Source organism: Centruroides vittatus, unplaced genomic scaffold (assembly GCF_030686945.1).
Source record: "Centruroides vittatus isolate TY-2023 unplaced genomic scaffold, ASM3068694v2 contig_16, whole genome shotgun sequence".
NCBI lineage: Eukaryota > Metazoa > Arthropoda > Arachnida > Scorpiones > Buthidae > Centruroides > Centruroides vittatus.
In genome coordinates this window covers 269026-291438 of record NW_027120979.1, presented here as the reverse complement: position 1 = coordinate 291438, position 22413 = coordinate 269026, and the positions used below count along the sequence as shown (strand labels likewise).

Genomic DNA, 22413 nt, shown 5'->3' with positions numbered 1-22413 from the left:
TTTTAATAGGTTACATCAACAGAATATACACTAAAAAGGAATTTTTCGATATTTTCTTGCGGGGGAGAGGGACAGAATTAAGGCTTACTGTGAAGAACTCGGCTTCTATTTATTTTATTTTACATGCGGTTTTTTGCGTTTTTGATTGCGTTTTAATAGGTTACATCAACAGAATATACACTAAAAAGGAATTTTTCGATATTTTCTTGCGGGGGAGAGGGACAGAATTAAGGCTTACTGTGAAGAACTCGGCTTCTATTTATTTTATTTTACATGCGGTTTTTTGCGTTTTTGATTGCGTTTTAATAGGTTACATCAACAGAATATACACTAAAAAGGAATTTTTCGATATTTTCTTGCGGGGGAGAGGGACAGAATTAAGGCTTACTGTGAAGAACTCGGCTTCTATTTATTTTATTTTACATGCGGTTTTTTGCGTTTTTGATTGCGTTTTAATAGGTTACATCAACAGAATATACACTAAAAAGGAATTTTTCGATATTTTCTTGCGGGGGAGAGGGACAGAATTAAGGCTTACTGTGAAGAACTCGGCTTCTATTTATTTTATTTTACATGCGGTTTTTTGCGTTTTTGATTGCGTTTTAATAGGTTACATCAACAGAATATACACTAAAAAGGAATTTTTCGATATTTTCTTGCGGGGGAGAGGGACAGAATTAAGGCTTACTGTGAAGAACTCGGCTTCTATTTATTTTATTTTACATGCGGTTTTTTGCGTTTTTGATTGCGTTTTAATAGGGTACGTCAAGAGAATGTACACTAAGAAGGGATTTTTTGAAATTCCCCCCACGGGGAAAATGTTATACATTTATAATAGATACATTTTGATCCACAACAACGTGTGGCCGGGTCACCTAGTATATATATAAACGAATGTATGTCTGTTGTCAGTCTGTCTGTGTGTTTGTACTTCATTCATTACCACACCATTTATCTAATTGCCATGAAACTTCGGGAAGTTGTTTAATGCACTCCTACGAAGGTTTGTGGCATATGTGAAGACCACCATTTTCCCTTTTAAAAATATATTTATATATGGATTAAGGCTTTTATGTCCAACAGATAACGCTAAGTTCCGACGATCTAAGTTTGCTTTTCTGTGAGAATGCACTAAAGCAGATCATTTTCTATCTATCTATATAAATAAAATATAACGTTTGTTTGTTCCTACCAATTCCTTTGAAATTTTGACACAACGTTTCATTCGAATACGCACGTGTTTTTATATAATATACATGTTGAAATTCCCCCTACTGGGGAGAGACGGACGGGATTAAGGCTTACCGTGAAGTACTCGGCTTTTATTATACTATTTTAGATGCGTTTTTCATTGCGTTTTAATAGGGTACGTCAAGAGAATGTACACTAAGAAGAGATTTTTTGAAATTCCTCCACGGGGAGTGTTATACATTTGTAATAGATACATTTTGAGCCACAACAACGCGTGGCCGTGTCACCTAGTTATTAATAAAACGATTCTGTTATTTTCTCTCATAATACGATTTCATTACATTCCGCGATTTACAATGGCAGTATCAAAAAAGGAAGTTTGCCTGTAAAACTGATTTTTGCGTTAATGCGTTTATTGTTTTTTGAATATTTTGCTTGCGAAAATAATTTGCATATTGTTTTTCTAAAAATATCGTGGAAATGACGTAGGTTGATACAGAAACTATATATCGCACATGTACTGTATATGAGCTTTAAAAAATAAATAAATAAAATAAATTTTATCAAACGATGAGATCAGCCGAATAATTGTATCGTGTACAATATTTTATATTCGTAAGAAAAATACTGTAGGTTCGTTTTTCCACAGTTAAACTTCGCTGCTAATTGCCGTTCTGATAATCTATTTTCACTTTCTCTTATAATTTTAACACGATCTTCTAACGACAGCACTTTGCATTTCTTTTGTTTTCGGACAATTTCGAACAAACTGAAATGAATTTCCTTTGTTGCTAGGCTAATTCATTAATACCTGCACCTAATTTCAAGGGTGGGAGAAGTGCCCGAGTGAGTTTGAACAAGAGTTTAAACTAATTCCTTACTTATATTAGGAAAGGGAAAATGTTGTAGAGATGGGTCGAACATCAATTTAGAAAGCAAACAATCCATTCTAATGGATTGTTTGCTTTCTTATCTTTAATGGCATTTAGTCATTTTGATCGTTCATTAATTGTGACTATCTTATTCAGCTTAATAGTGCTTTTAAAATTTCAGACATTTTTCAGTTTAATAAATCGAAATTATAAAATTTTATTCGTGAGCATGTAAGCCCCATTTAATGTGTTACACAATATACACGTATGATGTGTAACAAACTAAAAGAAAGAATAGCAAGAAATTCATCGTGGAAACTGAAGAATAAAGTCAGCAAATTTTCTACATCGTACAATTTTTTCTACGGTAACTGTTTTGAAATATAAAGATAAACGTTTTTAAATCAATTGTATTATTATATTTATCTGAAAAGAATATAATGCAAACTTCATCAAGTATTAAGGCTACAATTGTAAGTTTCGAACACGAAATATGTCTGCAATGTTTTCTCTCATCGTACACCTCAATGTGCACGATTTACGGATGGAATTTGTTCAATCCCTGTTCATGTGTCATACGAAACCACAATTATTTGCACAAACTTCTGAACGGATTTTACTTATCTTTGATCGAATGTATGTACTGGATGCATTTCTTTCTTACTTTTTGCATGGTAATTCCCTTTCTGTCAAATAAAACTCCTTGTATATCCTGGTATTTGGTTTTCCACAACGACATCTTTGTCAAAGTGGGCGTCTGCATTCTTGCCTTAGTGTTTGCCGTAATATTCAGCATCGTCAGAAGAGTGAAATTAAATACAAAAATAAAAGTAAGGAAATCGAATTACTTTCTCCGAAATCAATTGTTTTCTATTATTAAATATGCACGATTTTCCTTAGTGATTTTGATAGTAGTTATCACGCTATGGCTTCAGTTCTTAAATGTTTTTTACCTTTATCACGATTTAAAGAAAAGAGAATTATTCAAATTCGAAGCAGTTTTCTGTAGCGTTGAAATAGGAATATATATGACTATGATTAGTGGAGGTTTACAGTACTTGGTTTTCTTTTTATTTCTACTTCTTGTTACTTTAATGAAAGCATTCCAGAAAGTATCGGAAGATTTGTACCTCTTGAACAAGAACAATTCCAACTTGGAACTGGAATTGGAAGAAATTATGGCACAACACCATGAAATTTGGAGTTACACCAATCAACTGAACGGACCGTTCAATTACGTGTTAACGATTTTGTATGCTGCTCTATTAACAGCAACGTGTCTACTTTATTCTTTTGCTATTTTCTCCAAAATGGAATTCGCATTGAAAGTCTTTATTTTTATGACTTGTGCTCTAATAACTTCCTTATGTATTGTATATGGATTCCTGATGTCTGTTTTTACGTCAAACGTAAGACATTTTACTGAAAACCAAAATTTTATTTACAGATTTGATCAAATATATTTCTTTGATTTTTCCTTTTTAGATGCAGACATCGTTTCAAGATATAAGAAGATTTGCTGATTACAATCTGAGTTTAGAACAGAAATTAAAAGTATAGCATTTTTATATTTCTTATTCTTATAAATAAATAATAATTTTTGTGAAATTTAGATTAATATTGATTGTAATGAAAATTACCGTGCAGATGCTGAATTTTATGAAGAGATTTGGTAAAGTATCTTTATGTTATCTGCTAATGATTACTTCAACGTTACCAAGAAATTTCCGATTAAAGTAAATTCATTTAAATAATGTAATGTTATTTATTCAAATCGTATATTGATATGTTTAATTTTTAAAATTTTTCAGATGGCAAGTTCTCTGTATTCCGTATTTTCTGGTCTTTTAAATCTCAGAAAAGCTTTAAGTGATATAAAATGAAATTTTCACGTAATTTGAACTATCAGCAACGTTTCGAGTTTTATTTTAGACCTTCATTTATAATTAACATTGTAATATTAATTGTATTAACTCCATAATAGTTAAAAGAAAAAATAAATGTATATGACCGATGTGAAAGGGTGGATAAGAGATACTTTAATGTAAAACATGATGGTTTCGATTTCATGGTGTATTAGACTTAAAGAAAAAGTCAAGAATATACCAAAATGGAAATATCATCATGAACTGAATATCACAGTACAGTGTATATGATGTATAGAATTGACTTTAAGTATAGTTACTGTGTCTAGTAATTTAACATCAATTATTACGAGTGTCACTTTCCTGGCTGTGATATAAAACAGAAAAAATATGGCGATCGGTCAAAAAATGATTTCGAAGAGTTTTACATTTTTGGATTTGGGACACCTTGAAACGTGGAACAATGCAAAAAAATTCCGGGTTTTTTTCCTGTATGTATGGATATTTCTGTGTGTGTGGGACACGATTTTGTTCACACATTTTGAAGCTTAATAACTCCTGTGCTTTTTGTCGAAAATTTCTGAAATTTTTCACGGATGTTTCGTTATTAGGGGGATTGAAGTAGCAGTGGTTTCACACATACTAATCACAAAATTGTCTAGTAAATGCTTTTTCAGATCACAAATAATGTATTAATACTCACCTTTCACAAAACTTGAATTAATTATATAAGAACTGCAATTGGTTGCTTTTTGATATAAATTAAATTTTAAGATATGTTAGAATTTGTTTTAATGCTAGGATCGGTGATGGAAGCATAGTTTTATTATTACCTACGACAGCGACAGAAATTACAATGTCTCTCCTCGTTTGTACAAGTCACTCGATAGCTGTATTGCTGCGGTAAATAATTTTTCTTTCGATATTCCTGATAATTTTCCTATTGTTTTGCGTTATTTTAAAGTTAATGGAAAATTTGGTTTTGTAATTGTTGATGACAATGGAAGAATTAAATAGTTAATAATAAATTATATTATTTGTTCGAGGAATGTTCGGACGTCATGAACGAAGTTTACGTTGAAAAGAATAAAAAGAATATATTAATATTTAGAGAGATAAATGGTGGATCAAAGCATTATAAATTTACTAAAGTTCATAAAATCGATTGATATGTATTTCAAGCATCCGAGTAACTGTATAATCAATCCACTGTCACAATGTGGAAAGACTACACTAGTAAGAAAAATTATTCGTTGTAAAATTTATGACAAATCATTTTAAAAAAATTTATGGTGTTATTCTGTGTATTTACCGTTTTATCGCGACAAAAAAGACATTACATTCATATATGGCCTACCTGAATCTGTGCAAGGATGAGATTTAGTAATAATTAATGATTTGATGCATGAACTCAGTTCAAAAACTGCATTCCTGTTTACGACAGAGTCTCACCATTATAATGTAAGCGTGATCCTGATAATGCAAAATCAGTTTCCGAAAAATAGAATTATGAGAGATAAAACTTTAAATAGGCATTATTTGATTTTGTTTAAAAATAATCGCGACGAAAGTCAAGTAAGTTGTTTGGGGTGGCAAGCTTTTGCTGGTAAATGTAATTTTTTTATTGAATGCGTATAAAAAAGCGACAGAAAAAGATTTCGGTTATTTGTTATTGGATTTTCACCCTAACACAGATGCAGTGGGCCTAGTTTTTCGAATTTAATTCATTTCCAGATACCCATTTCGATAAACTTAAAACAGCAAATTCACGTAAATTTCAGAGAGAATAAGACAATTAAATGCCCTAATAATGAACGAAAATTCTAAAACAACATGTAAAGTAAATATCGTATAATAAAATGAAAATTGCATCTACCGGTCTCAAACCGTCCACTTCGGCATCGTAAACATGGCTGCCAGATTAATAGCAGTCGCTACAGAACGTAGATGCTTGATTTAGTTAAGTCGTAAAATTCGTCACATTATTACTAATTTGAAATTGCATCATTTAATAGATTATTTTAAATTTAAAACGTATAAAATAATCTTCAGTTTGAATGAAACCGAGACGAAATGTCTGCGGAAAAAAAAAGCATAACGGGCATATCACGTTTCACGAGTTTCCTGAAAATATAACGCCATGACAATAAAAAAATTTCGTATCGTGCGTGGGGAAGATGCTTCTAAACTTCGAACGCGGCTTAGTTTGAAATTTCGCGAACAAAACTTTCTGAGAGATATAGAACATAGGGGGCTGTAAAGGAATAATTTTAGATGCACACTAAAAATAAAACGAACCATGCAATAAAAACTTAAAACAATCAGAAAATGCTCGGGTGGACAGGATGTCTTTACGCTGCCAGCGGATTTTTTCATTGAGCGCGCAGATACAACTTCAAGCAAATTTTTGTCAAAATTACAATTCGAACTACGAGGTGTAACACTATTCGTGATCGACAGATAATGGAAAACACACAAATACCTTTTCTATGTTAACTACAGTTCCATTTATTTAGAAATAATTCGACAAAACATTTTTTGTTTCACCCACAAAATCAAAAAGTTTATAAAAAATCTAAACATTACAAACCAAGAAATATACAACTTTCATTTCTTGTTTTTGTGTTCAGGAAAATATAAATACGAGTATTAAAATCATTGTTCAAATAAATGCAATGAGTTCGATTTCCATCCAATTTTGTTTTCTCGCAATTTACTTTATAAAAGTCATCATTATTTAAGATTCTTATTCTTATGACGTCTAAAAACATGACTATTCAAAACCGATTTAGAAACGAATTTTTGTGAGCAATAATTACACGAAAATGGCTTTTCTCCGGTGTGACGACGGACATGATCTATCAGAGTATGTTTTCGTGTGAAACTTTGCTTGCAATAGTAACAAGTGAATGGCTTCTCCCCTGTGTGAGTTCGGAGATGAGCAATCAGATTTCCTTTTTGTGTAAAACGTTGTTTGCAATGATCACAGGCAAAGGGTTTTTCTCCGGTATGAATGACGACGTGTTGATTTAGATTGCTGGAAAAGTTAAACTGACGACTACAGTATTGGCAAAACAAGAGTCCTTCTCCAGTGTGAATCCTCTGATGATATTTTAAATAATACTTCGAAGCGAATTCTTTATTGCAACTGTGACATTGATACTTCCCATTTCTTGACTTCTGATTGTTTAAACCTGTAAAATACGAAAAATTAAAATATTGAAACCAATTTCTAAATAGATTAAAACTCTTCAAATTATTGTCAAACCAAATATATAAATTTGAAAACACTATTTTAAAAGTATTATTAAAGTTTTGCATGCAGATAAAAACAAAACTTTTCTTTTTCTGGTTTTTTAAAATAATATTTAAACGTTAAACCTACACGAAGAATACCACCACACCAGAAACAATAACTATTTACACGTATTATCAACAGGCATTAACAATATCACGAATTAAAATAATTTATACATTTTTTTCCCGAAAACGATATAAACAGATTGTATTTTCCAAATAAGATAACAAATATATATATATATATATATAATTTTAAAAGATCTTCGTCGATTTTTCTTTTTTTCTTCACTTGCACGAAAGACGTTTTCTTTCTTGATATATTCTTGTATAATTTCTTAACACTGGCTTCAACTTAAATGTTTCGTTAACAGCAGAAGTATCCTTCAACTCTTGTGTTTTCCCGAAAAGAATTCTTCATTTAGAACACAGCAATGCTCTTGAATGATGGGAAATAATTCTGAAAGTAAGAAAGGCTCGAATTAAATGACGTCAAAACATTTCTTCTAAGTCAAATTTAAATATTTCGAAATTAAACTGGTAATTCTAGAAATTCTTCCTTGGCTATTTTTCGCCATAAAATTACAGCAGGGTGTAAAACCTAAAAATGAAACGAATGTAAATTAATTTTTTCTATCCAAGAACGGTATATTTATACGTTTTAAGTAAATTCAAAGTAGTTTTATGTGCGATTTTTTAGAAGGAGAAAATCAGGTACAAATGTATTTTACAAAGAAGGAACTTTCCTTCGGTTTTCACATTATACAGCTTTCAATGCAGAACTAAAAGTTATAAAATCTCAACCGTTAATTGAAAATTGTTTTTAAATATTCCTTCGAAACAAACCAAAAATCTACTTACTAATCGAATAATGTTCAGTAAAGAAGACACGGAAAATACTACAATACTTGTTACCACAGTCCACAAACACTAGGGACATTCCATGCACAAGCCAAGAGTCGCGCACTACGCCTATTTATCGTCATTTCCTCTTATTTCCCGTAGTGTCGAAGTACCAACCGATCCCAAGACGATGGCGCCAAAACGAACACCAAGAAAACACCCAAATGGCACGTTTCCTTTGATTTCTTCCTGAAAGACTAAGCTCATCAGAAAACAATTTTCAGTCATTCAGTATCTGCAATAAAAACAAACTTTAGCATTTCTCTATTCTAAAGCAGTACTTACTGGATCTCGATGCGACCTAACTGTCAATTTGAAAAAAGAGTGGCGCCATCTAATATTTAAAATTCAAAAATTTCCTATCTATTTGATTTTCAAAATTTTTGAGTCTAAAATTCTAAAAATAATCTTTTATTCAAATAAGGTCTTTAAAACATGAATTCTGTCGAAACTATTGTAAATAATTATTTTGAACTCTAATAATCACGAAATCGGTGGTAAAACGTGAGCTAAGTTACAAGGGAAATCCACATTTGAATCCGTACTCCATTTTTATAATTTGTTAATTATTCCATTCATTAATTATTTCATCTCTCAAACGGGAGGAACGATCTCTTTGAAATTCGGCAATAATCGAGGGAAATTTCATTCGGTTCAAGATTATTTTATATCCGGATGTGATGTAATATGATCGGTGTTTGTAATAATTCTATTATTATTGAACAGGGTGAACTGCATGCGCAAACATAACACTTTGGATTTGTCTCGTCTGGTACAGATAATCCTTCAATTAAACCGTCGAAAATAGAAATATTATCCCGATCGGACTCGTTCCGGTACGCAAGATTTTAATATTGCAGTTCGCAGTATCGTCGTCGAATATTGGGAGAAAAAGTTTATAATTTCTTTTTCCAATGCATTGACATTATAAAAGAATTATAGAAAATTATAGAACTCCGAGATCGGAAGTTGCGAAAAATGAAGACGGCAGAAATCAACGTCGAAATTATCTCGCCCTGCACAAAAATATACCCAAAATTTGTACGACGACGTCAAATTATTCGAGAATGCGACTGTCAAGGCCGAAGCGAAATGCTGGAAAGTCAAAACCAAATTAAACTGGAATAAAAGAAATGTTTACGAGGGTATCCTTAACTGAAAGTAAACTTGGCAAAGTGTGGACTGCGAAACATCCGAAGGAGGACCAACGGGTTTTAATATTGATAATTTTTAATCAGAGAGATCCGCTCGATTTAGGAATGAAAAAAAAATGAATGGAATAATTCGAAATTAATAAATTATAAAAATGGAGAACAAATTCAAATGTAATTTATCCTCAGTCATTTCGTCTTTCATATTCGCCATTCGATCGATCGTTTGTGGCTTTTAGGTCCGAAAGAATTTATTTATAACACTCCAGGATTATATTGGGAAAAACAAGTAGAAGGAGGATAACTTGTCAAGCAGAAGAAATTTCTCATAACATTTTATAAATAGAATATAAGGTAGAATTTTACTTACGGAGCTACTATGGCGTACTTTCGGTTGCCATAGTTTATGAATTGTTCCACAAAACATGGCGTCCTGCGCAGCCACTGTCTACACCGGAATTCAAATAAGACAAATACAAATTTCACTTGTCGTTAACATATTTATAATTTCTTTTCTTCGTCTTCTTCGAGAAAGAACAGAGTATGGACTACTATTTCGTAAATTCAATTTACTTCGAAGGTATTTTTCTGCTTTTTAACACTCTTTTCGACACGCTTCGTCTTTCAATGCTCAGACTCCTTGGGAATAATTTTCGGAGCCGATGAAACTGTACGCGTGAGGCGATACCGCATCCCTTAAAACTATGTAACATTAAGTACTTCACGTACAGTCACGTGGGATAAATAATTAAACGCCATAATCTTAACGGCGCGAGGTCACTTTCAGGTTCTATACCACGCTACCTGAAATGTTAAATGGTTTGAATTTAATCTGCAAACCAGAATACGTGACGTAATAGTTTAAGCCGACTGCCACATCAATCATAACTGTTCTAAGGCTCGTGTTGTCGAGATTCCTGAAGTGCCTTCAAAGGGGCGACGTAAGCAAAATTCCACATTTCGTCTAAAGAAAATGTAAGATGGTTTCTACTTCTTTTCTGAAGGTATTTTTAAATACACATTTTTCAAGAAACGTTTCTTCTTATAAGTTTTAATTATGAAATGAAAGCGGTGAAACGTGTAACTGAACGAGAATTAGCTTCTTCTTAAAACACATCAACACTCGATCTACTTGTTTCCAAACGTCGCCGATAAACTACTTAGAAGGTTGTACTTAATGTCAATTTATCGATTTATTTCAAACCTATAAATACGTATTCTTTTATATGAAAATTAAATCGAATTCGTTTCTTTCTTTCAGATTTCGAGGATGAAGCTCGAGCCGTAAAATTTCGAAGATTTTCTAAAGTTATTGGATTAATTAATTGTTTAGAAACCAATGTTTGACGTCATTCTCGTATCTTATGACATAGAGAACTTTTTATTGGCAGATCCACAGTCGACGAATAGAAACAATCGTGTAATAACTGACGAATTATTTCCTGTAAAACGCAAGACGTGTCTGAAGAATGCGTTCGATCGGCTTATGTTTAGAAAAGATTTGATAGGAACAATGGCGAGAAATGATACAGAAGACAACACATTTCGTGCAAATGAAGGAAAAGACGAAATTAAATGAAAATACTTTAAAATTATTATCAAAAAATTTTTGCAAAACATCCTTCGTATAAATTGTTCCCAGAAAAATATATTTCTATGTATAAATTATATAACTTGTGCTGGTCGGTAATAATTGTAAGCCTGAGAAAGCAGTTCGTATATGTGGTGTGATTTCTCTGGTAAAGAAACAAGAAATGGGAAATATCGATGTGGCAGTTGGCAAAAAAAAAATTTGTTTCGAAGAAAGGATTAAGATATTATCCAATGATTGACACTGGTGAATGGCTCCTGTCTTACCAATTCTGTAATCGTTAGTTCAACCACTCCAGCAATTTAAGTACACACGTCAAGATTCGTACCGGACAGAAACCCTTTATCTGAGATCATTGCGAACGGAGTTTTACACAAAAACATCCTCTGATAGGACATCTTCGTCTTCACACCGGAGAGAAGCCATTTTCGTGTAATTATCGCTTACAGAAGTTCCGTTTTAAAGCTGGGTTAAATTATTATATGAATAATCACGACAATAATAACAATTTTAAATGATATTTGCTGTAAAGGAAACTGAAAAACAAAAAAAGGGATGAAAATGATTTCTTTTCGTCTCAGGTTAAGTACTTGTATGACTTAGTGAGAGTCAATTTCTATTCATCGCAGATAACACGTTTATTCTTCCAGAAACAAAAGATATTGTAACTTGGTTTAGTGACAGAGATCCATTATTATCGCTCGTTTATCAGCAGTAAATGCAAATGAAAAGCTTACTGCTACAAGTGTGTTCTATGGTAGTGTTTACCTATCGTAAACTGTAAAACGTCTGAAACGTTAACGCTGGGCGACGTTCGAATCGATAAGAACCGAAAAAAGGTATTAATTTTCGAAAGTTGTCGTCGTTTACGTAAATTTTGAATTACGTGTGATGGAACGAAATCAATCGTGCACATTAACTTGTAATTAATAAAATACAGAATAGCAGATGGCATTCAAATTTAAATGATCCTAGTAGGGAAATTTATCCGTTACAGCAATCTAATCGTTTCGGGCTCTTTGAATCCAAAGTAATTATAACCTAGTATATACGAAGCGTTACAGCGTGAGTGACTGCCTGCGACAATGCGACATCTGCAAGTGGATGCGATCACACTTCGTTTTTACTTTAAATAATAAATGGCGGAACCCTTTTTTTTTAAACTCTTTCCGCCCTGTGGGCACTAAGAGGGCCTCTTTTAGTAGGCCCATTATGGGTTCGGCCAGGCCCACAATGGGGCGACCGGGTGGTGAGGGACGGGGTCCGACGTATCCTAACGGACCACCCCCGAAAAATTCCTGGGGATTATTCGACCCGTTCGGATTCGATCCCGGGTCCCCCAGAGTGGTAGGCTGCCACCTTTACCGCTCGGCCATCCGGCCGTTGGCGGAACCCTTGTTAGACGTTTGTGATTTATGCGATAAAAATTTTACCAAAAGAAAAAAAATTGTATACTCATAAAATAAATATTTATAAACCCCGTAATATTAATTGTGGTTTATGTGACAAAACATTCGTAAGTTATAATGATTTTCGTGACTAACTACATCCCATTAGATTAAAATATACAAAAAAGAAGCGAAATTCAAAAACTAGAAAGGTATTCTTTATCAGAATTCCTTAGTACACTTTATAAAATTATTTTTGATATTAATTGTTATTTTATAAACAATATCAATTCATTTTAATACAATTTCAGAATTCCAGAGTTAGAAGTTTGCAAAAACAAAAGAATTTAAATACATATATAGAGAAAATACTGGCTTTAGAACTTCACAAGGGAATAAGACTTACTAAATATGGCATCGATCGGAACACCAAACTTCATAAAAAATGAGAGAAGACGACAAATTAAAAGTCAGCGATCGTTCAAAATGACAACTTGCTGTCCTTCTACAATAAAAATTTATCACAGTCATGATTCTAAAGAATTTATATGTACACTACTCCACACACTCCTGAGTTTGATCTTGCACATATTCATCTCAATAAGAATGAAAAGACTCATATAGAAAGTAAATTGGCTATGAGAGTCATTTTTCATAACATGCCAGATGGTGTCAGAGATAATGTGCAGGAATCTGCTTAATTATCAGGACTTAAAAAAAATATCGGAAAACAGTTTCACATTTATCATTTTTTGAAATTGCTATAAGTGTAGAGATTTGAATAAATAACATGTCAAAAATAAAAGAAAAATACCTTGTAATACTTTACAAGCCATAGGGAAAGGATTGCAGTAGTAGTTTACTTGAAAAAGATGATTTTATGATCGTGTTTAATGACACCTTTTCAGCATCATCATTGCAGCAGTTTGGTAGTAATATAGTAATAAAGATTCCACACATAAAACTACTAACTACGATTTCTTGTTAACTACACTACTCGTTGTGGATGCACGTGGAGGAGAGTGAATGTTATCTATCTATTGTCTAACAGAGTAGACACAGCAATTCTCACCACTTTTTCAAGGTGATCTGTGAGAAAATTGGTTCTATTGAGTCGAAAGTATTTGTCAGATGATGATCCTGTATTTTATAATGCATAGATTCATGTAATGCCAGAAGCACGAAATCATTTACTTTGTATATGGCATGTAGACAGGAACCGGAGAAAACAACTCCAGAAAGTAAAAGGTACACACAAAACTAAGATAAAGTTTATAAATGTATCAGGATGCTATTAGAAGAAAAAAATGAGGAGGAATTTCAGTCCCTTTTAGACAGTATGCTTAATGACTATTAACTACTGATATCACACAAGATTTTGGAAATTATTTTTTGCCATTATGCAAACAAAGTTTATGAGTAGGAATGTTGCTACATGAAAGGTTTCGGAATAAATTGTAATATGTATATAAAATCTTTTCATAAAACTCTTAAGCATATTTATCTCCAAAGAAAGAAATGAAAAATGATAAATAGGATAATTTATGCAGTAATGAGATTCACCAGGGATAAACTATTTGACAGACTGCATAAGACAATTAAAAGTAAATCATCTTATCGCTTAAAACAGATTGAAAATAATCATATTAAAAGTAAAAATATGGATAAAGATAGTATAGTTTATGTCAACTGTGCAATGTGGCATGTTCCATCAAAAGAGGGAAGTGTAAAATACAGCGTTTTCAAAGAAACAGATGACAACTGTCCAGCAGAAAACAGAAAACTGCCATCTCAGGTGTGTAAAGTGTAAGATATGTATCCATAGTTAGAGTTGTAGCTGTTCTAATTATCATATTAACTATACCATTTCCAAACATATTCATGCTTTATTCTAATATATCAGAAGTAACTTCGCAAGTTCTGGAGCCTGATGATCCTGTTAGCCAGCAAGAGAGTGAATTATTTACATTTACTGTTGCTACATCAATCACAGCAATTCAGATACAAAAACATACAAAAGAGAGGATGCATGGAAAATGGAATCTAGTAAAATTACTAAAATGTTACAGCATCATTGTCTCTTAAACAAATTACCATGCCTTTATCTTATTCTTTATCCTATCTTGAGATAATATACAAAAGTTCGTTATTATTATATTGTGTGGATCAATGATGTGAATAGACAACGCAGTGTCGTCAATTACCTTTCTAGCAAGTACACAGTAAGATTGGCAATGGGTTGAAACTCTAATCTAGTACTTTATGGATGATGAAGTTATCAGACACGATGTAATGTATAGTGCCTTCAACCCAAAAATAAAAAATATCGATATTTAAAAAACTCCAGCAACGAGTTTTTTAACTTTTCCAGCAACATTTGATGGCACTACCTATTATAATATTTTTTTTTAAAAAGCATTTTCTATTTTTAACTTTTATAAAATGGCAAAAAAAAATAATTTTGAAGGTAAGGGTAGGTTTTATAAAAAATTGTAAATGATAATAACAAGTAAAATCGTCATTAAGTCGACTACGGCAAAATTGACGGCAGTGGTTGCTCTGTCGTCGATTAATTTGTCAGTTAACGCACGATTCGGGCCTGAAAACACTACTTGGCCTGCCACTATTTTGCCTGTTGCCAAGTTTATGTCAATGCAGTCGGCGACATGACGGGATCCAGAGATGGAACGATGTCGGCCAGGGATGACGTCTTGATTCGGGCGTGACGAACTTTAAAAAATATGTCTGCAATGAGTTAATGGCGTTTAAGATCGAAACATTTATTTATTATTATCCGCAATTATGCACTTCATAATTTTATTAAAACTGTTATCTAGTATACTCTTTTCCATCAGTTTTTGTTATTCAGTTAATTCAAACTGTTCGTAAGGCAAAATCACTTTGATGTAATGAAAAATTTGCCTCAAACAGAAGTGACATGTAATAAATTATGCCTCGCGATGTTTTCAAGTCGTATTTATTTCACTTTAATGTGTATACAACGTTTAGAAGTTGTTTGTCTGTGTGATATATCTATTCTTCAAATGCAAAGTTTTCGTTATCGTTCTTATAGAATATCTTATTGGTATTTTCATTAATTTTATAAAATATTATATTAAAAAAAATTATATAATTTTTATAATTTAATTGTCTACTAGGACATATTATACTGAAAAACTGGATCTGCAGATTAAGAAAACAAATCAGAATAAATTATTGACTGATTATTAAATTATTAATAAATTATTATAAGAAAAACAACGTCTTTGCAAATGAAAAATACGTCTTTATTTTTCACCGGCAAAGACTGTTTATTCTGATGTGTTTTCTCACTTTGCAGAACCAGTTCTACAGTACAATAAGTCCCAGTAGACAATAAAATTATAAAAACTGTAGTTAATGGCACAAAAATTCATTATATAATTAAACGTCGAATTAAAAAACACTTTAGGATACTAAAATATGTAAATAATTTAAATTTAAATACTGGATTGTCGTTAGATTCATGCTGGAATAGCTTTGTGCAGTATAAAAGAATCAATGTAAATCGAGCATTGTTAAGGCACACCAGTTGTCGAGCGGTCTTCGTCCTCGTACGTGAGTGGACTAGACCCTACCTGAACAGTGGGACTTCGGTCGTACTGACCCCGTAGTTTTCCGAGTTTTCTCCACGTCAGTAACGCCTAAATAAGGGCCATTCCACTTAACCGACCTCGCGAAAACCATTATTCTCTGCGAGCTCGTGTGGCCATTTCGTCTATGGTCGGTTACTCGGACCATGCGTCCAATTAAAAGTTCGACCGCAGTATTATCCTATATCAGCTGCATACACAATATAAAACAACGAAAGTAAATTTCGGAATAATTCTATATTTTGTCTTTAAAAAATAGTTTTAATTCATGTTATTCCAAAAGTTTCTAATGCAAAATAGGAATACTTGACAAAATAATTATGCTTGAAACATAATTGAGAATATGACAAATTAGTATCATCTTTGTATTGCCAATTCAAAATCTTGGCCACTGTTAAAAACTTTAACCTTTATTTACTATTTACGATTTAAAAAACGACGTTTACAGTAAAATTCACTTATTGTAATCACTTTCGAAACCGCCAGACAGTAACAATAATTCATCTTCGTGCAAACATTATTGTCATGTTTCTTAATACACTTATTCTAACATATTATTTACGGAGAATTCGTTTATTAAGTGAATGTTATCGTCCTAAACAAATGACACGTACTTAAACAAGTAAAAATAACCATATTACTTTTTAATCAATGAAGTTTAAATTAATTCCAGAAACCATCTTGTTTTAAGTACATAAAATCATTTGTTTTACGTACAACATGAAAATTAGACAACGAAATACAACTTTACAAAATTTCTTTCATGTTCAATAAAATCTAACACACAAGTATTACATATTTTTCGAAGAAATGCACTAAAATCAATTGTTGTTCTTCACGATTCCTTAAAAGTCATTATTCATTATTATTATGATGATCCATTTAATTATTTGCACTGTATATATCTGTACACTGAAAGTTTATCTCCATTCTTTTCCGACGTTCGGAGGCTAAAAAATTCTACAGTAATCTAATCTGCTTTTTTAAAAAAACAAATCTGAATAAAATTAGAAGATAAAAAGGTTGTAAGACAAACAGGTAATCTATGAGAGAGAAAAAAATTATTATTATTTATATTACTCCAAATGCATTTCGCCTTCAACGGCCTCTTCAGTAGGGCTTTTTTCTTTCACAAATAAACATAGATGCAAGTTATCCAACACCAGAGACATCATCATCCGTACAGTAAGTACTTCGCGTACAATCTTTATATCCAACTAAGCTATCCCAGCATTCCGCTACAATCACGCCATTATTCAAATTCATTGTGCTGGTTTGCATAATTATTGCGTAATGTTCTTTAAATTTAAGTTTAGTTACATTTTTTTCCCGATGTTTTTTTTCTCTCATAGATTACCTGTTTGTCTTACAACTTTTAATATGGTGATTATAGCCTTTGCGAAACGGACTTCGGGTGCGTTCTTTAATAAAGGTCGTTCCGCGTCGCTGCTACTACGGGTGTGCGCTGCCGTTTGTAGGCATTTAGGAACGACGGTGAAAGAAAGAAAGATGGCGGCGCCCGCACTATCGATAGTATGGTGACGGAGTAATCTATAATTCTAAAATATGAGCTTTTAAAGACAAAAGAAGAGTCCCAATTGTAAAATTTAACCATAAAATGGATTATTTCTTGAAAAAGCATTCAAAATAGCCACGAAAAAAATTAGAATGCCGGCTACCATTCGAAAAAATTCGAAAAGACACATCACCGCGTGCACTAACTCGCGCTTTCACAACCTCTAAATTTTCATTCATAAAACCACATAATAGACCCCGAAACGAAACTATCTGAGCCATGGAGGACGCCATTTTGCTTTCCACCATAAACTACTGCTACAAACGGCCGTTTTTGCCGTTCGACGGCGCGCACTCCCACCGGAATTTAGGAACGCGTTCCGCCGGAATTTTTAAACGGATGTCGCTCGCGCGGAGTTACGCGGAGGAATAAAAGAACGCACCCCTCGATGCAACCTAACTGTAAATTTGAAAAAAGTGGCGCCATCTAATATTTAAAATTCAAAAATTTTCAATTTTTTTAATTTTCAAAATTTGTGAGTCTAAAATTCTAAAAATAATCTTTTATTCAAGTAATGTTTTAAAAAATGAATTCTGTCGAAACTATTATAAATAATTATTTTTTACTCCAATAATCACGAAATCGGCGGTAAAATGTGAACTAAGTTACCAGGGAAATCCAGATTTCAATCCGTTCTCCGATTTTATAATTTATTAATTATTCCATTCATTCATTTCTATCCTTCAAACGGGAGGAACGATCTCTTTGAAGTTCGGCAATAATTTTAATGAGCGAAATTTCATTCGGTTTAAGATTATTTAATACCTGGATGTGGTGTAATGTGATTGGTGTTTGTAGAGAATTTTCTACCGCACTGAACTGAAGGCAAAAGAGTGAGCTCTCGTCTTTCCGTTTCAATTGTTGTTATCGAACATTTCTGTTTGTGAAACATCTTTTCCAATTTTCTTCTTTTTTCGAGTGTAGGGCGAAACGTTTGAGCCTGTGGAATTTTCGTCGATAGAAACAAATTTTTCTTTTCATTGCTCCGTAGACTGTTCTTTTGGCTTCGATAGTCATTAAGTTAGATCTTCAATTTATTAAATTGAAGGTGATGGTTTATAGCAGAGGTAGGCGAACGCGGCTCCGAGAGCCACATGATGCTCTTTTTGAGATACATGCGGCTCTTGCTAAAAGTGTTAATTTCTGCTTTTTATTATTAGTTTTACAATTTTATTTTTGTAATTTTGTGAAAATATGTTTATTAAAAATTTCAATATTTGTTTTATATTATATAATAAAATCGCGCGCCTTATGATAAAATATGCCACGACAGTACAGAACTGCGGCTTCCATGCACTTTGCAAAACCTACATTACGGCTCTCACTGAACTCTTGCTTGCCCACCCCTGGTTTATAGTATGGATTGAAAAAGAAAATTTCCGGGATTATATTGCGAAGAACGAGTAGGTGGAGGATAATTTGCCAATAAAAAGACGAAATTTCTCATAACATTTGATATATATATCAAATGTTATGAGAAATTTATATATACAATATAAGGCAGAATTTTACTTACGGAGCGACAATGGCGTACTTTCGTTCGCCATCTTGTTTGTGTTCTGTCTACAAACAAGATGGCTCAGCGACTAACTACACCGGCATTCAAATAACACAAATTTCACTTGCCGTTGAAATATTTCTAATTTCTTCATCTGAAGAGGGTGTACCGATATTCATACCAGCAATAAAGTTGCTATTTGATGATAGAAGTGTCATTTAATGTTACCAGTAGGTGTGATAAGTTACTGTTATCTCTACTATTGTATTTAAGATTTTAGTTTCAACAATTTTCGAGAGATGAAGCTGTTTCGTGAAGAACAACTTTAATCTGGTCAATATAGCATTGCTTTTACAGTAATACGTATTTGGTGTATTCTTACCCATGAGCTGCTCCCTTTTCTCTTATCTCATAAAATCCGGATGGTTTTCGGGATTGCAAGATGGGGCTGCCAGTAACAGATTGAGATATTCGTATGACTATAGGTTTCTACATTTGGACGACGTACTACTATTTGGACTACTTTAAAAAGAAATTTGGTAACATATACTTTTTATAAAGCCTGTCTAGCAATCTGTGAGATTCTCACTGGGCACGTGCTATTTACCTGCATTTCATTTAAATTAATATTATTAATTATTAATTAAGGAAAATAAAGTTCTGTGTATGAAGTCGTATTCAGTATGCTCAATCAGTTACGTGGCATTTGGCATATCCTACAGAAAGATGTAAATATCGGATAATTCGAAGTCGCGATTATTTCGTGTCCTGAATTTCAAACCAAAGACGACTTCCTCTATATCTTTTAGTGCTATCTTATCCCTAATCTGTATTCGTAAAAGTGAAGACAGACCCCATGCCAGATAAGACACATTATCTCTTTTTATCTCACCAAACGTTTGGCTTTTATCCATTAAAAAAAATAGTGTCAATACACGGCAGTTATTTTTTGAAGTGGATGAACACGTTTGTGTCCTCCACACAAACACACTCTCATCCACACATACGGAGAACATTCTTTTTAGCATAATACACGGTAGTGGTAAAGTGATTATGTTAAGACTTTTGACAGTCTGTCCGATTTCCACGCGCATGCGCAATTACTTGATTTTCGTTATCTTATGTTCGGTCGATCCATTCGATTCGAACTGAAAATTAGGCTTATAACTTATGCATTAAGTCGGTCAGCTAGAAATTTCCAACGTTAGGCTTTGGCTTCCCGATTAGTATATTTTATTAAATCAAATTTTATAATAAATTTATTTTAAAAATATTTTATTCGCAACTTGTAAAGCGTGCTATCAGATAGGCTTAAGCAGTCTTGATTTTACTTTTCGACGTTTCAAGGCCTCGTGAGTTCAAAAATATAAACATCTTAAAGGGTATTTTTTGACCATACGCTATACTCTTACGTTTCACATAACAGCTGGGAAAAAACATCTAAAAGATTATTCTGCATTTATTTAATGTAAACATTTGTTTTATTTATGTAAAGTAAAGTTTATTGGAGTACACAGTATTTTGTTTATAAACCAGTGCATTATGTCCATTTAGAGCTGTAAGTTTTAAAAATGATTTGTTTAGCAATCTTTTTTCTGGCTTTTTCTAACCGTTTAATTGATCAAAATTTTGAAAATTTTCATCACAAGCATTCTGAAGGTAAAGTTGTACATCCCGTAATCATTGTTAGTATTTAGTTTTTAGACTAATTAATTTGCAAAATTATAAGTAGATTCAGAAGATGCAGATCAACTCTTACAAAATCCCAATCTTTTTGGTGGCGATATCATTGGAGATTTCGATGATGTAAGTAATAATACAAATCGATAGACGATTGTAAATTAAGCAGTTGTAATGTAAATGTAAAATATTCAGTTACTCCAACTTGAATAAATTTAGACAAGAAATGCAGTTCCAGATAATTATAAATTGTGGCCCGGCGGATCCATACCATACGTAGTTGAAAAACAACTGTGTAAAAATTCGTTTCCAATTGTTTTAAAATCTTTGAAATCTTTATCTGTTAATATCTGGTTTTAAAACTTTTAGTAAAATCCAAAAGATTTCGACGATTACTAAAGAAAACCATAAAGCATTTCGAACGGAAAACTTGTGTTCGATTTGTTACGAGAACCAACGAAAAAGATTACGTAAGAATTGTCAGAGGCCCTACGTAAGTAATGCAAAAAACATCAGAAAACAATATACAAATGTATAATTAATTCGTATACTTTTAGCTGTTATTCACACGTCGGTCGAAAGAAAGGAGAACAAGTTCTATCATTGGCAACAGGTTGCTGGAATCATGGAAGCATAGAACATGAATTCAATCACCTTGTCGGCTTCCACCACGAACAGAATCGACCCGACAGAGATGAATACCTAAAAGTATTTTGGGAGAATATAGATCCAGGTAAGAGAATTTCAATTTCAACAATTATTTGCAAAATATATAAATTAAATCTTGTGTTTAAAGTATTATAATCCATTTGTAGATCACAGAAAGAATTTTTATAAGTTTCCGCCAAATCTAATAAAAATATTAAATGAATTTGATTATAATTCCGTTATGCTCTACGGAGAAAGATATTTCTCAATGGACGGGCACAGCAAAACTATGGAAGCATTAAAACCGGATGTGAGCCTCATTGACGTCAGCAAAAAATCAGGGTTGAGCAAAAGTGATATCGCTCGTATAAATATTTTATATAACTGTAGTAATTATAAGTAAAATTGATTTATGTAAATCCTACTCTGCACTTTTCTAAAATATACATTTATCTTTGTTTATATCGTATATCGTATGATTATCGAACATTATTTTATACTGTGATTTCTTTAAATCATTTATTTACATTGGCAGAAGTTTAATGATTTGGTATTAAATATATTTAAATTTTAAAAAGTCTGTAAAATCAAAATGTTTATGTACTAAAATTTTTCTTTATATAAAAGATGGCTCAAACGGGCGTTTTGAAAACAAATTTGTTCCAATTCTTGTAAACGTTATGAGCAATAAAGTATTTAAGCAAGGCAGAAATTTATCTTTGTACTCGAATTTCGGCAAATGCTATACGCATATAGACATTTTGAGCGCTAAATTATTATATAAATTTGTTTTTTGTTAATCATTTTTACTAATGAAATAAAAACTAATTAAAAATTATGAAATATTAAAATCAAGATATTAGGTAAATTTGCAGTTAAAAATTTAAAATAAACGAGTACTTAACGAACTAAATAGTCATTTTTGTTGGTAATACTTTTGTACTGTGGGAACGAAAAGGCCTTTTAATTATAGGCATAGGGTTCGACGCCTCATTCGATCAAAGGAAAAAAATAAGACAATTAAAAAACATGAGATATGTTAAAATTTTGGGAGTTTTTCTGCATGTATGGATGTTAGTATGTGTGTTTGAAAGGCACGATTTTGTTTGAAGCTTAAGAAC

At 32.4% G+C, this 22413-nt stretch overlaps 1 protein-coding gene across 1 annotated transcript in view; it reads right to left on the bottom strand.

The window, feature by feature from the left end:
* Positions 1-6661: 6661 nt before the first annotated feature.
* LOC136968800 (gastrula zinc finger protein XlCGF8.2DB-like) overlaps positions 6662-22413 on the bottom strand; it is an 80442-nt gene continuing 64690 nt past the window's right edge. Inside the window, exon 4 of the mRNA XM_067262835.1 lies at positions 6662-6949. Within this exon, the coding sequence (XP_067118936.1) occupies positions 6662-6949 (288 nt within the window). The remainder of the gene's footprint in view (positions 6950-22413) is intronic.